Below are 14,949 nucleotides of genomic sequence, written 5' to 3' on the forward strand. Positions count from 1 at the left end.
TTATGCAAAGCAAAATGCAGCAAAATCCTAAAAACGAGACATTAATTTCATGATTCACCAATTTCTAATAATTAGCAATTTTTTATTTTGTATCAAAAGCACTAATGCATTGCAAGGTTGAGAGTGGATCCGGAAATTTATAAGAAGCATGTAAGAATTTATGAATCCCGCACACAGCCACAGCTAGTGGGTGATATTCAAGGTTTCCAAAGACTTTATGAAAAATGTGAAAAACAAATTGTTTAAAAGAAAAATTGCCTATGTGAAATCACCGTCAGTCAGGAGCTTCAACAGCTCTTCTCCATACTACAGTGACACTCCCATCTTCTTCAAGAACCCCTTCCATTTAAACCAATGATAAATAAAAAAAAATAAGGCCTTGTTTGGGGAAAGTGGGCTGTGCAGAAGTTGCTTGAAGTAATTTGTATAAAGATGGATTTCCTTTCTTTCTTCTTTCCTCCCTCCATCCTTCCCTCCGTCCCCCACTCTCTTCCTTCCTGACTCCCTACATACCTTCATTTTTCCTTCTTTCCCTCCTTCCTTCCTTCCTTTTCTCCCTTCCTTTCTTCCTTCCTTCCATTCGTTCTTGCTTCCTTCCTCTCTTACTTCTTTCCTCCTTTTCTTCCTTCCTTTTCTTCTTTCCTTTTATTTCTACCTTCCTTCTTTCCTTTCCTCCTTACATCCTCTCTTACTTCTTTCCTCCTTTTCTTCTTTCATTTTCTTATTTCCTTCCTTCTTTCTTTCCTCCTTTTCTTCTTTCCTTTCCTCCTTCCTTCCTTTCCTCCTTACTTCCCTTCCTCCTTCCTTTTCTGCTTCCTTCCTCCCTTCTCTTCTTCCTTAATTCCTTCCTTCTTTTGTTCCTTCCTCCTTCCTTCCTCCTTTCCTTCTTTCCTTCTTTCCTCCTTTTCTTCTTTCCTTTTCTTCTTTCCTTTCTTTCCTCCTGCCTTCCTCTCTTCCTTCCCGCCTTCCTTAATTCCTTCCTTATTTTGTTCCTTCCTTCCTCCCTGCTGTTTGATCAAGATATGAAATTCTCATTGGTTACACCGCCTTATTCAGTATTTTCCATTATAGTGGGTTTTTTCTTCCTTTAAACTCTGCCGTCCTAAGCAAATGACTGGAAACAAATTACATTGGACGTATTCCTAGAAGGCACGACACAGAGGTTACTTGCCTTTAAACGACTGTGATAGAACACTCTCAGCATCTGAGTGTGAAATAGTCAACTAGACTGCTATCATGATAATTACATAACCAGTGGAGGCAGAGACACAGTCATACACACATCTAAGCTCTGATCTTTCTTACAATTGTATTTTTACTCCCTGTGATATATTTATTATTACTACTAATTATAATGCTTTATATTGATTTAGTCAAATTGATACATTCAGAAAATGAAGATTATCTCACAGATTTCATGCCTGATGCAAATGTTAAGTGCTGAGTCTTTCCCATATCTCCCATAGACTCAATGGAAAGAGTTGTGCACAAGTGCAGTCGCCTCTATATTGAATTCTATGCAACTGTTGGGGTCATAAATCAGCAAACAGAAGTCAATGAAGAATATTTAACCATGAAAATCAATTGTCCGATCATATATCGATTTTTCAAGCGGAGAACTTGCATATTTTTTTGCAACATGACAGTATTATCTTTAGCCTACTGTTATATCTTCAGCCTAAGCACATAGATTTTTCACTTAAATTCTTAATTTAGACATTATCAGCTTAATTGTCATTACTATAAGAATGAAATAATACCTATCTGGAGAAAATGTAGCATACAGTATATTATAAACTATTCTATTCAATAAAACCAAATATAAATCATGCATTATGTGCATGATAACCCTCTCATTAACAGTTATTATTAGGTATGACATGTATATGGCTCCCTAAAACATACTATAAAATATACTCTTTCTGTCAATGAAATATATGATCCAATAATGTATTTTTTTTTATTATTATCAAAAGCATAATTTGACAGTATAAGACCCAATAGTCAAACTCAAACTGGAAAATATTCAGAACCAAGCATGAACTAATGTTTAAAGGAGTTCTTCAGTAATAAAAAAATAAAAAAAGGAAATATCATTATAAATAAAATCCTAACTATATTTAACTATCAAATAGAATTGTTTGGCTGCGGCGGTAATTGCTATAGAATCAAAATGGCCACCACCCTGTTAAACTGACAGAAAAATCTATGAGAATGTTGGGACAGGAACCTCTGAGCATGTGCAGTTAGAATCTCAACGGCAATGACCTGGCAATAGTCTATACCATGTACTGTGGTTCAGAAAAACAGGGCATTTAGCAATGTGAGCAGACTCTTCTTACCTCAGCATTTCTGGTATCTTCAGTATTAGATCAGTTAGACAGGGTGCACAGCAGTGTGAGCAGCCTCTTCTTACCTCAGCATTTCTGGTAGACAGGGTAGATGGCAGCGTGAGTGGCCTCTTCTTTTCTCAGTGCCCTTGGTATCTCAAGTATTAAGTCAGAAAAACAGGGTGGAGAGCAGTGTATGCAGCTTCTTCTTACCTCTGCACACCTGTTATCTCCAATATTAGATTAGATGGACTGCAGTGTGAGCAGCCTTTTCTTACCTTAGCACCCTTGGTATCTCCATTATTAGATCAGATAGACAGGGTGGACAACAGTGTGAGCAGCCTCTTCTTACCTCAGTGCCCTTGGTATCTCAAGTATTATGTTAGAAAAACAGGGTGGAGAGCAGTGTATGCAGCCTCTCCTTTCCTCTGAACACCTGTTATCTCCAATATTAGATTAGATGGACTGCAGTGAGAGCAACCTCTTCTTACCTCAGGATTTCTGGTAGACAGGGTAGATGGCAGCGTGAGTGGCCTCTTCTTAACTCAGCACCCCTTAGCTGAGTGGACAGTGTTAAAGAGGTTGTTCAGTCTAAAATGATGTGTGATGTGTGTCTAGAACTCTGTGTGACTGCAGACTTTTGATGTGGGCGCAGCCTTGCTCCATATAAGTGCATTGAGCCAGGCTGCACCCATTGGATGGCTACACCCACTAGACAGCCGCTCCCTTTCTCCATACACTTGAATGGAGCAAGGCTGCGCCCACTAGATGGCTTCTGCCAGGAGTATATATATCATATACATCACCGCCGTTCCCGGCTCAGAAAACGACAAAACCTCGCAGTGCATAGTGCATGCGATGAAGGTGTTCCAAATTCTGCAGTCACACAGAATGACTGTAGACTTTTCATTTTAGACCGAACAACCCCTAAACTAAATACCATGTAATTTATAACTGATAAATGTTGTAACAGTTGTTTATGAATTATTTGCAGATTTATAAAGCTATGAATATCCCTCAAGTGAGAAATCCGATGCTTCCTCCAGTGGAGAAAATGCCGACATCATTTAAAGCAAAGATAGCTCTTATTGGTGCTGGACCTGCAAGCATCAGCTGCGCTTCCTTCCTGGCCCGACTTGGGTATTCAGATATCACAGTGTATGAGAAGCGGAATTTTTCAGGAGGATTAAGGTATGTAAAGCCACAGAATACATGATTCTGAGTTTGGACTTAGAATACTACACATCCAAAGATGTTCAAACTGAGAGGCAATCAGTTTACTATCATTAATGCTAAAAACAAAAGCCATTCACTCCTGTTCATTGCTTTTTAAAAGGACAAGAGTAACAATAATACAGAACACATTAATTACAGGTTGTCCAGAAACTACCTTTAAAAAGTAAGTTACATAACTTATTAAAATAGTAAAAGGGGTTAACTGGGACTTAATTTTTGCTATGGGACTAAAAACTTGCAGGCAGGTAGTTACTGACTACCTGCCTTTTCTGCTTGGCATTAATCCCTGCAAGCTCAGGGAGGTCACGGACCGCTCCTGCCATCGATTCTGCTGTTTCATTTGACCTCACATCAACAGTGCAGCTTTTTCTTTTTTCGTCTGCTTTGTCAATGGGGCAGTACTGCCAAAGTCATGCTGATTTACAGCTGGCCGGCACCATGCAGTTAGGCAGCGGTAAGCCAGCTGTCAATAAACATGACATTGGCAGGGCAACAGAGCAGAACAGAAGAGAAGAAGTTGGTTTGTCAATGTAATATCATCAGAAGCCGCAGAAGCGATCCATGACCGCTTTGAGCCAGCAGAGATTAGCAGAACAGGCAGGTGGATAGCAACTACCTTCCTGTAAGTTCTTTGCACCATAGCAAAAAATATATGCAAATTTCTGGATAATCCCTTTAAATTCTGCCACTTGTTCACATCTCCTTATTGACTCCAGTTCTGCCAACTTCACTTCCAGCTCTGTGATCAACATTGAACAGCTTTTCCTCTGTTGGCACATGGCCAAAGCAGTGTGTGAAGGGACTCGCTGACTACTTATTATAATCACTAAACCACCCATTTTCTCGTTCTATCCATTTGTTTTGTTTAAAAAAAAGGGGGCTGGCTTAGCTATTAAAAAGAGCTGTCAGCCAGCCTCCTTCACCCACTGTTTTGGACATGTAGCAAAACAATAAACACTGTTAAGTAAAGCTGCCTGGAGAGAGGCGCTATGGGGTTAAATGGCGAGACTGAACACTGTTCATTATTGATATAACTTACTGTTAAACCTAATCTTTTTTTTTTTATTTATTGAATTGATAATTTTAAGTATGACCAGTTTTATAATTTTTTTTGCTTAATTTAGAAGTTTGGAAAATGTTAAACATTTAATTTGGCATGTGCAAAGTTTTGTGACCCCTACTAGAGTTTTGATTATTTTTGGTTTATTAAAATCTTAGCACTATCCAATGATGCCTACAAGTGTTAATGAAAGATGTTTCATTTCTGGATGATGTGTTTTAACAGTGCGTCAGAAATCCCTCAGTTCCGTTTGCCATATGATGTTGTCAGTTTTGAAATCGAGCTGATGAAGGACCTCGGAGTTAAGGTAATGATAATGATAGAATAAACTGATCTGCCAGATGTAAACTGCTAAATACCATGTCCATTAGTAGCAAACAATTAAAAGCTACAGTAGGCAGTAGCAGAGAGATGCTTCCTCTTGCTCAGGGCATTTGTCTGTCTGCTGTCTGAATGCCAGTAGTCTGGAAAAGGGCAATCGATAGTTCTCATTTGGCATGCCTACATGTGATTAATTGTCCGTTAAAATAAAGAAGCAAAACAAAGTTACGTTGCTTTAGGGGTTCCAGGTAGGAGCTGCAAGGAACAGAATCATCTAAGCAGATCAGCTGAAGAACAGTCTTATGTATGAGAATGCCAATAATGTTGCACGCTTCTTGTTAAGCAGCATTTATACAATACTTTGGTTATACTACAATTCTACCAGGATCAGCATCATTTTATTTTAAAGTTATCAACTTGATAATGTGATGAAGCAATGGAGTTATGTAAGAATATATATATATATATATATATATATTAGAGTTTAGCAAAATAATTTGCAGGATCCTGGTCTAGCAGCCTTATTGGTAGTCCATGGCTGCTGGACAAGCGTCTTGCAAACCTCCTTCTTCCCGCTATTGGCATCCCCAGCATCTCTTCTGATTAGAAAACATGCCATTCTGGCAAAATATATGCATGACATCATGCCAAGCCTACCAAACTCAAAATGCGTTGGAATTTCCAGCAGGTAGGAGGAGGTTTGCAGGTGTCTAGACCAGCACTGTGGACCACTTAGGTGGTTGCAGGACCAGAATCCTGTGAATCATTTTTACACTAATAATTATGGCTAGGGGAAATTTCAAATTTGCCTTTTCCAGTAGATTTTTCTTTCCAGACCCCAGAGTATAATAAACATAACATGTAAAAATGAGGAAAAATCCATATACTCACCTCATTGCTCATGTCTCTGGCTCTCCTCTCCTCACTGTCACCAATCTGGTCCTGTTCGTATCTTCTGTTCCCTGTTGATAGTGCTGAAATACTTGGGCCTCTCATGCTGATCCAAGATGTCAGGTTCTGTGCAAGTGCGTGAATGGTCACCACGTCATGATGTGTTGTGATCTTGTGTCCCAAGCATCATCAGAAATAGAGGTCCCGGCTCAGTGAGAGATGTCCGGTGATTTCAGAACGAGAGTAGGAGATCATAATATGTGACAAGGACAGGACAGGTGATGATGAAGTTCAGAGGGGCTGGCTATGTGAGTGATAGGTGAGGATAAAGATTTTTTATTTTTTTTAACCTTTTAATAGCCATTTACTGTTCAGAAAAATGTAGGCCAATGGTTATCATTTTGCTGAATCCACGTACAAACGAATTGCAAAAAATCAGCATTTTGGTGAATTGTGGATTTTTTTATAAAATTCAAGTAGAATTCCCCTCAAATTCATTTGCTCATCTCTATTCCTAAATAATATAACAAAAAGTATGGAAAAAGTCGAACATACCCAAATGAATGCCAATTAACATTATAGCTCGCCTTGTAAAAAACAAAAACTTATACAGTTAAGTCAAAAGGCAAATAAAATAAAGTATGGCGCCCAAAATATAGTGACACAAAAATAATTTATATACTGTGCAACACATATACTGTATATGTATGTTTGTATGTACAGTACAGACCAAAAGTTTGGACACACCTCATTTAAAGATTTTTCTGTATTTTCATGACTATGAAAATTGTACATTCACACTGAAGGCATCAAAACTATGAATTAACACATGTGGAATTATATACTTAACAAAAAAGTGTGAAACAACTGAAAATATGTCTTATATTCTAGGTTCTTCAAAGTAGCCACCTTTTGCTTTGATGGCTGCTTTGCACACTCTTGGCATTGTCTTGATAAGCTTCAAGAGGTAGTCACCGGAAATGGTACAACAATCTTGAAGGAGCTCCCAGAGATGCTTAGCACTTGTTGGCCCTTTTTTCTTCAATCTGCGGTCCAGCTCACCCCAAACCATCTCGATTGGGTTCAGGTCTGGTGACTGTGGAGGCCAGGTCATCTGGCGTAGCACCCCATCACTCTCCTTCTTGGTCAAATAGCCCTTACACAGCCTGGAGGTGTGTTTTGGGTCATTGTCCTGTTGAAAAATAAATGATGGTCCAACTAAACGCAAACCGGATGGAATAGCAAGCCGCTGCAAGATGCTGTGGTAGCCATGCTGGTTCAGTATGCCTTCAATTTTGTATAAATAACCAACAGTGACACCAGCAAAGCACCCCCACACCATATCACCTCCTCCTCCATGCTTCATGGTGGGAACCAGGCATGTAGAGTCCATCCGTTCACCTTTTCTGCGTCGCACAAAGACAAGGTGGTTGGAACCAAAGATCTCAAATTTGGACTCATCAGACCAAAGCACAGATTTCCACTGGTCTAATGTCCATTCCTTGTGTTCTTTAGCCCAAACAAGTCTCTTCTGCTTGTTGCCTGTCCTTAGCAGTGGTTTCCTAGCAGCTATTTTACCATGAAGGCCTGCTGCACAAAGTCTCCTCTTAACAGTTGTTGAAGATATGTGTCTGCTGCTAGAACTCTGTGTGGTATTGACCTGGTCTCTAATCTGAGCTGCTGTTATCCTGCGATTTCAGAGGCTGGTGACTCAGATAAACTTATCCTCAGAGGCAGAGGTGACTCTTGGTCTTCCTTTCCTGGGGCGGTCCTCATGTGAGCCAGTTTCTTTGTAGCGCTTGATGGCTTTTGCAACTGCACTTGGGGACGCTTTCAAAGTTTTCCCAATTTTTCACTCTGACTGACCTTTATTTCTTAAAGTAATGATGGCCACTCGATTTTCCTTACTTAGCTGCATTTTTCTTGCCATAATACAAATTCTAACAGTCTATTCAGTAGGACTATCAGCTGTGTATCCACCAGACTTCTGCACAACACAACTGATGGTCCCAACCCCATTCATAAGGCAAGAAATCCCACTTATAAAACCTGACAGGGCACACCTGTGAAGTGAAAAACATTTCCGGTGACTACTTAATGAAGCTCATCAAGAGAATGGCAAGAGTGTGCAAAGCAGTCATCAAAGCAAAAGGTGGCTACTTTGAAGAACCTAAAATATAAGCCATATTTTCAGTTGTTTCACACATTTTTGTTAAGTATATAATTCCACATGTGTTAATTCATAGTTTTGATGCCTTCAGTGTGAATGTACAGTTTTCATAGTCATGAAAATACAGAAAAATCTTTAAATGAGAAGGTGTGTCCAAACTTTTGGTCTGTACTGTATATATATATATATATAATATATAATTGTCTTATCCCGTCTGTCTGTCTGTCCTTCTGTCCAGGAAATCCCGCGTCGCTGATTGGTCTGGCTGCGGCCAATCAGCGACACGGGATTTCAGAAAAAGATGGCGGCCGTTAGCGGCTTATCTGCCGCACGGAGGTCAGCGGCGATGCAGCCGGGACATGACCACCGCTAGTGGGTCATCTCCCGGCTGCTAGCAGCAGAAGAACCCCGACCGGCGGCGCCGCTGCCCTCCATGCGGCTACCGCTGGGAGTTCAGCGCCTAGGGCTGCTTATCTCCTGACGGCAAGTGTGAAGGGAGGACCGGGGAGCGGTGCCGCCGGTCGGGATGCTTCTGCTGCGAGCAGCCGCTCATCTCCCAGCTGCTCGCAACGGAAGTACCCGCACATGCAGCGCCGCTCCCCATTCCTTACTAATAAGACTCGCTGATTGGTCGCAGCCGCCGGCCGCGTCCAATCAGCGTTTTTTGGCAAAATTTAAACCCCGCTCTGCTGATTGGTCGTGGTCGCCGGCCGCGACCAATCAGCAGTAATGGCGCCAAATTTAAACCCCGCTCTGCTGATTGGTCGCGACCGCCGGCCGCGACCAATCAACGATTTTAGCACCAAATTTAAATACTGCTCTGCTGATTGGTCGCGTTTGCCGGCCGCGACCAATCAGCGATATTGGCGCCAAATTTAAACACCGCTTTGCTGATTGGTCGCGTTCACCGGCTGCGACCAATCAGCGATATTAGCGCCAAATTTAAACACTGCTTTGCTGATTGGTCGCGGTTGCAGGCCGCGACCAATCAGCGATTTTGGAGCCAAATTTAAACACTGCTCTGCTGATTGCGCCCGGTCGGCCGCATACATATTCTACAATTCCCGATGCGCTAGAATCGGGCCACCATCTAGTATATATATATACATATATATATATATATATATATACAGTTGTGTGAAAAAGTGTTTGCACCCTTACTGATTTCTTATTCTTTTGCATGTTTGTCACACTTAAATGTATCAGATCACAAAACAAATTTATATATTAGACAAAGAAAATATAAGTAAACACAAAATGCAGTTTTTAAATGTAGGTCTTTATTAGTAAGTGAAAAAGAAATCCAAACCTACAGGGCCGTGTGGGAAAAAGTGATTGCTCCGTAAACATAACTGGTTGGGCTGCCCTTACTAGCAACAACTGCAATCAAGCATTTGTGATGACTGGCAATGAGTCTTTTACAATGCTCTGGAGGAATTTTGGCCACTCATCTTTGCAAAATTGTTGTAATTCAGCCACATTGTAGGACTTTCGAGCATGAACCGCCTTTTTAAGGTCATACCACAGCATCTCAATCAGATTAAGGTCAGGACTTTGACTTAACCACTCCAAAGTCTTAATTTTGTTTTTCTTAAGCCATTCAGAGGTGGACTTGCTAGTGTTTTTTTTTTATAATTGTGCTGCTGTACAACCTAAGTGCACTTCAGCATGAGGTCACGAACAGATGGTCGAGCATTCTCCTTCAGGATTTTTTGGTAAACAGCAGAGTTCATGGTTCCATTTGTGACAGCAAGTCATCCAGTCCTGAAGCAGCAAAACAGCTCAGACCATCACACTACCACCACCATATTTTACTGTTGGTATGACATTCCTTTTCTGAAATGCTGTGTTACTTCTCTGCCAGATGTACTGGGACATGCACCTTCCAAAACCTTCAACTTTTGTCTCGTCTGTCCACAGAGTATTCTCCCAAAGTCTTGGCGATCATCAAGATGCTTTCTGGCAAAACTCAAACAAGCGTTTATGTTCTTTTTGCTCAGCAGTGGTTTTCATCTTGGAATACTGCCATGCATGCCATTTTTGCCCAGTCTCTTTCTTATGGTGAAGTCATAAACACTGACCTTAACTGAGGCAAGTGAGGCCTGCAGTTCATTAGATGTTGTGGGGTCTTTTGTGACCTCATGGATGAGTTGTCGCTACGCTTTTGGGGTAACTTTGGTCGGCCGGCCACTCCTGTTCCATGTTTTCGCCATTTGTTGATAATGGCTCTCATTGTCATTCGCTGGAGTCCCAAAGCTTTAGAAATGACCTTATAACCTTTTCCAGACTGATAGATATCAATTACTTTGTTTCTCATTTGTTCATGTATTTCTTTGGATCGCAGCATGATATCTAACTTTATAGGATCTTTTGGTCACTTTGTCAGGCAGGTCCTATTAAGTGATTACTTGATTGAGAACAAGTGTGGCAGTAATCAGGCCTGTGTGTGGCTAGGGAAATTGAACTCAGCTTTCCAAAGATCTGACACACCACAGTTAATTTATGTTTTAAGGAGGGGGCAATCACTTTTTCACACAGGGTCCTGTAGGTTTGGATTTATTTTTCCCTTAATAAAGACCTTCATTTAAAAACTGCATTTTGTGTTTACTTGTGTTATCTTTGTCAAAAATGTAAATTTGTTTTGTGATCTGAAACACTTAAGTGTGACAAGCAATGCAAAAGAATAAGATATCAGTAAGGGGTCAAACTCTTTTTCACACCACTGTATATACATGTAATTTTTTCTTTTTTGGAATGTGGAAAAGTGTTAAGGCTGCATCCTAAAGGTCAAAATTGGCTGCAGCAATAATGATCCTAAACTGAAATGTTGCCTGCTTCAATTTTTAGCATGCAACTGTTTATTTTTGTTCTAAGGGGTAACATTTCTAATTATTCAGAGCATCAAAATGGCGTAAAAAGGCATATAGATTATGCAATACTTCCCTTGGAATTTAAGTATGTAAATAGTCTCATAGACAAACAGTGCAAAGTTTATAATGTCACCTATAGGAGTTATAAATCTCCTTAAACCCTTAACTCCCGAGGGTGGTTTGCACGTTAATGACCAGGCCAATTTTTGCAATTCTGACCACTGTCACTTTATGAGGTAATTACTCTGGAATGCTTCAACGGATCCCCCTGATTCTGAGATTGTTTTTTCGTGAGATATTGTACTTCATGATTGTGGTAAAATTTCTTCGATATCACTTGCGTTTATTTGTGAAAAAAATGGAAATTTGGCAAAAAATTTAGAAAATTTAGCAATTTTCAAAATTTGAATTTTTATGCCCTTAAATCAGAGAGATAAGGTGCTTCACAAATTGATTCGTAAAAATGAAAAAGTGAAAAAAAAAAACACTTTTTCATTTTTATGAATCAATTTGTGAAGCACTTGGGGGTTCTAACTGCTCACTATGCATCTAGATAGGTGCCTTGGGGGCTCTAGTTTCCAAAATGGGGTCACTTGTGGGGGAGCTCCAATGTTTGGGCACACAGGGACTCTCCAAATGCAACATGGTATCCGCTAACAAATTGTCGGCTCAAATTGTTAGCTGACACCATGTTGCGTTTGGAGAGCCCCTGTGTGCCCAAACATTGGAGCTCCCCCACAAGTGATCCCATTTTGGAAACTAGACCCCCCAAGGCACCTATCTCGATGCATAGTGAGCACTTGGAACCCCCAGGTGCTTCACAAATTGATTCGTAAAATGAAAAAGTGAAAAAGAAAACACTTTTTCATTTTTATGAATCAATTTGTGAAGCACCTGGGGGTTCCAACTGCTCACAATGCATCTAGATAGGTGCCTTGGGGGCTCTATTTTCCAAAATGGGGTCACTTGTGGGGGAGCTCCAATGTTTGGGCACACAGGGACTCTCCAAATGCAACATGGTATCCGCTAACAAATAGTCGGCTCAAATTGTTAGCGGACACCATGTTGCGTTTGGAGAGCCCCTGTGTGCCCAAACATTGGAGCTCCCCCACAAGTGACCCCATTTTGGAAACTAGACCCCCCCAAGGCACCTATCTAGATGCATAATGAGCACTTGGAACCGCCAGGTGCTTCACAAATTGATTGGTAAAAATGAAAAAGTGAAAAAAAAAACACTTTTCCATTTTTATGAATAAATTTGTGAAGCACCTGGGGGTTCCAAGTGCTCATTATGCATATAGATAGGTGCCTTGGGTGGTCTAGTTTCCAAAATGGGGTCACCTGTGGGGGAGCTCCAAAGTTTAGGCACGCAGGGGCTCTCCAAACGCAACATGGCGTCCGCTAACGATTTGAGCCGATTTTCCATTCAATTTGTTAGCGGACACCATGTCGCGTTTGGAGAGCCCCTGATGTGCCTAAACAGTGGAGCTCCCCCACAAGTGACCCCATTTTGGAAACTATACCCCTCAAGGATTTTATTAAGGTGTATAGTGAACATTTTGAACCCAGAGGTACGACACAGAATTTGATAACATTAGGTCATCATATTGAATAAGTTGTCATTAGTCTTGAGCGCAAGTGCTCGCTACTTGAGTTTGCATCGGGTACTCATGTACTGCTTGTGCTCGAGTGACATGCTTGAGTCCCCGCCTGGATGTTTCACGGTTATTAGACAACCAAAAAAAACCATGCGGGGATCGCTCGCGCATGGCAGGCAATCCCCGCAAAGTTTTTTGGGCCGTGAAGCATATGTGGCAGAGACTCGAGCATGTCACTCAAATACCCACGAAACTCAATGCATACCAGAACACCCGATGCAAACTCAAGTAGCGAGCACTTGCGCTCAACACTAGTCGCCATATCGTCATCTTTTTTTCTTACTTTTGAAAAAAATCCCAACCCCATCACAACCCTAACCCCAACCCTAACCCCAACCCCAGCCCTAACCCTAACACAACCCTAACCGTAGCACAACCCTAACCCTAGCACAACCCTAACCTGAGAGTTTATTTTTTACGCCGTTCCTCATGCGGTATAAGTGATTAGACGACCTTTTTCTTCGGATCGGTGAGACTACAGCGATACCAGAATCATATGGGGTTTTTATGACTGACAGCTGTCACACACTAAGAGATGCATTTTTTGTAAAATCTAGTTTTTGCATCGCCATATTTTGAGAGCTATAATTTTTCCAGATTTTGGCAGACAGTCATTTGTCGGCTTTTTTTTTTGCGGGATGAGTTGACGTTATTGGTGCCATTTTCAGGCACGTGACATTTTTTGATCGCTTTCTATTCCGATTTTTGGGAGGCAAAATAAACAAAGACCAACAATTCAGGAATTGTTTTTTTTATTTTTTTTATTCTGTTCCGTGTGTGGTAAAATTGATAAGGCAGCTTTATTCTTCGGGTCAGTACGTTTACAGCGGTACCACATTGATATCGTATTTCTATGTTTTGCACTTTTACTTAATAAAAGCAATTTTATAGAAAAAATTATTTTTTAGCATAGCTTTATTCAGAGAGCTATAAGTTTTTTATTTTTTGGCTGATGGAGCTGTAAGGCAGCTTGTTTTTTGCGGGACGAGATGACGTTTTCAGCGGTACCATTTATATTTATATTTGTCTTTTTGATCGCGTGTTATTCCATTTTTTGTTTGGCAGTATGGTGATAAAGCATTGTTTTTTGCTTCGTTTTTTTTTTTTTTTTTTACCGTGTTCACTGAAGGGGTTAACTAGTGGGACAGTTTTATAGGTCAGGTTGTTCCAGACGCGGCGATACCAAATATGTGTACTTTTATTGTTTTTTTTTATAATAATATTTATTGATGGGTACATTATATTTTTATTTTTGGTGGATTATTTTTTTATATTTTTTTTTTTATATTTTTCCAATTTTTTTTTTTTTTCACTTTCTGACAGTTTTTATACTTTATTACTTTTTCCCACTATGGGACTTTCACTTTCTTTTCTCTGATCGCCTGCTTGGCACAGGAATGCAGCACCATCCCTGTGCCATGCAGGCTGTCAGCGCTGGACAGGGAGAAGATTGTTTGGAGATGCACTGCGCATGTCCAAAAAATCTTCCTGCTGTCTGGTGACCCGGATGTTGTCATGACGACATCGGGTCGTCACGGCAACATCCTGGAAGCCACGGCAGACAGCGCTGGATGCCGGAAGAGGAGGTGAGTATCTGTGATCACCTCCCCTTGCCACCGCAATGCTGCGATCAACTTCGATCGCAGCATCGCGGGGGTTAATGTGCTGGGAGCGGTGCGTGACCGCTCCCTGCACATAGTACCAGGTGTCAGCTGTGACAATTAGCTGACACCCGGCGGCGATCGCGCCCGCAGAGCCAGTGTGCGCGCGCGATCGCCATGACGTACTAATACGGGTCTGGCTCTTAAGTCCCAGGGCACAGACTCGTATTAGTACATCTAATGTTGTTAAGGGGTTAAGGAGAAAGTCTTCCTGTTAGGCTACGTTCCCACGGTGAGCTTTTGGTGTGATATTGACGCTGCGTATTTTTCCTGCATCAAAAACTCAGCATTTTACAGTCCCAGCAAAGTGGATTTGATTTGTGGATGTTTCATTCCCACTGTGCTTTTATTTTACCCAGTATAAACTGACCTGCGGTGCCTGTTTCAAGTCTGCAGCGTGTCAACTTCTTTTGCAGGTATGCTGAGTTTTCTGTGTGAAATTTCCCTATAGACTTGCATTAGGTGCGGAAATTCCACAGGTAAAACGCACATGTATTTTAACCCCTTAAAGACCTTGGGATTTTCCGTCTTTGCAATTTCTTTTTTTGGCCCTTTCTTCCTAGAGCCTTACCTTTTTTATTTTTCCGTCAATATGGCCGTGTGAGGGCTTGTTTTTTGCCAGACGAGTTGTACTTTTGAACAACACCATTGATTGATTTTACCATATAGTGTACTGGAAAACTGGAAAAAAAAATCCAAGTGCGGTGAAATTGCAAAAAAAAGTGTAATTCCACAATTTTTTTTTTTTTTTT

The 14,949-nt window shown here is 40.9% G+C and overlaps 1 protein-coding gene across 1 annotated transcript in view; it reads left to right on the forward strand.

The window, feature by feature from the left end:
• The window catches only part of DPYD (dihydropyrimidine dehydrogenase), a 2,479,659-nt gene that overhangs the window by 917,725 nt on the left and 1,546,985 nt on the right, over nt 1-14,949 (forward strand). Inside the window, exons 6-7 of the mRNA XM_073643235.1 lie at nt 3,325-3,521; nt 4,852-4,933. Of these exons, the coding sequence (XP_073499336.1) occupies nt 3,325-3,521; nt 4,852-4,933 (279 nt within the window). The remainder of the gene's footprint in view (nt 1-3,324; nt 3,522-4,851; nt 4,934-14,949) is intronic.

This window comes from Phyllobates terribilis, unplaced genomic scaffold (assembly GCF_046119375.1).
Source record: "Phyllobates terribilis strain yellow unplaced genomic scaffold, ASM4611937v1 Scaffold_8__6_contigs__length_399053987, whole genome shotgun sequence".
NCBI lineage: Eukaryota > Metazoa > Chordata > Amphibia > Anura > Dendrobatidae > Phyllobates > Phyllobates terribilis.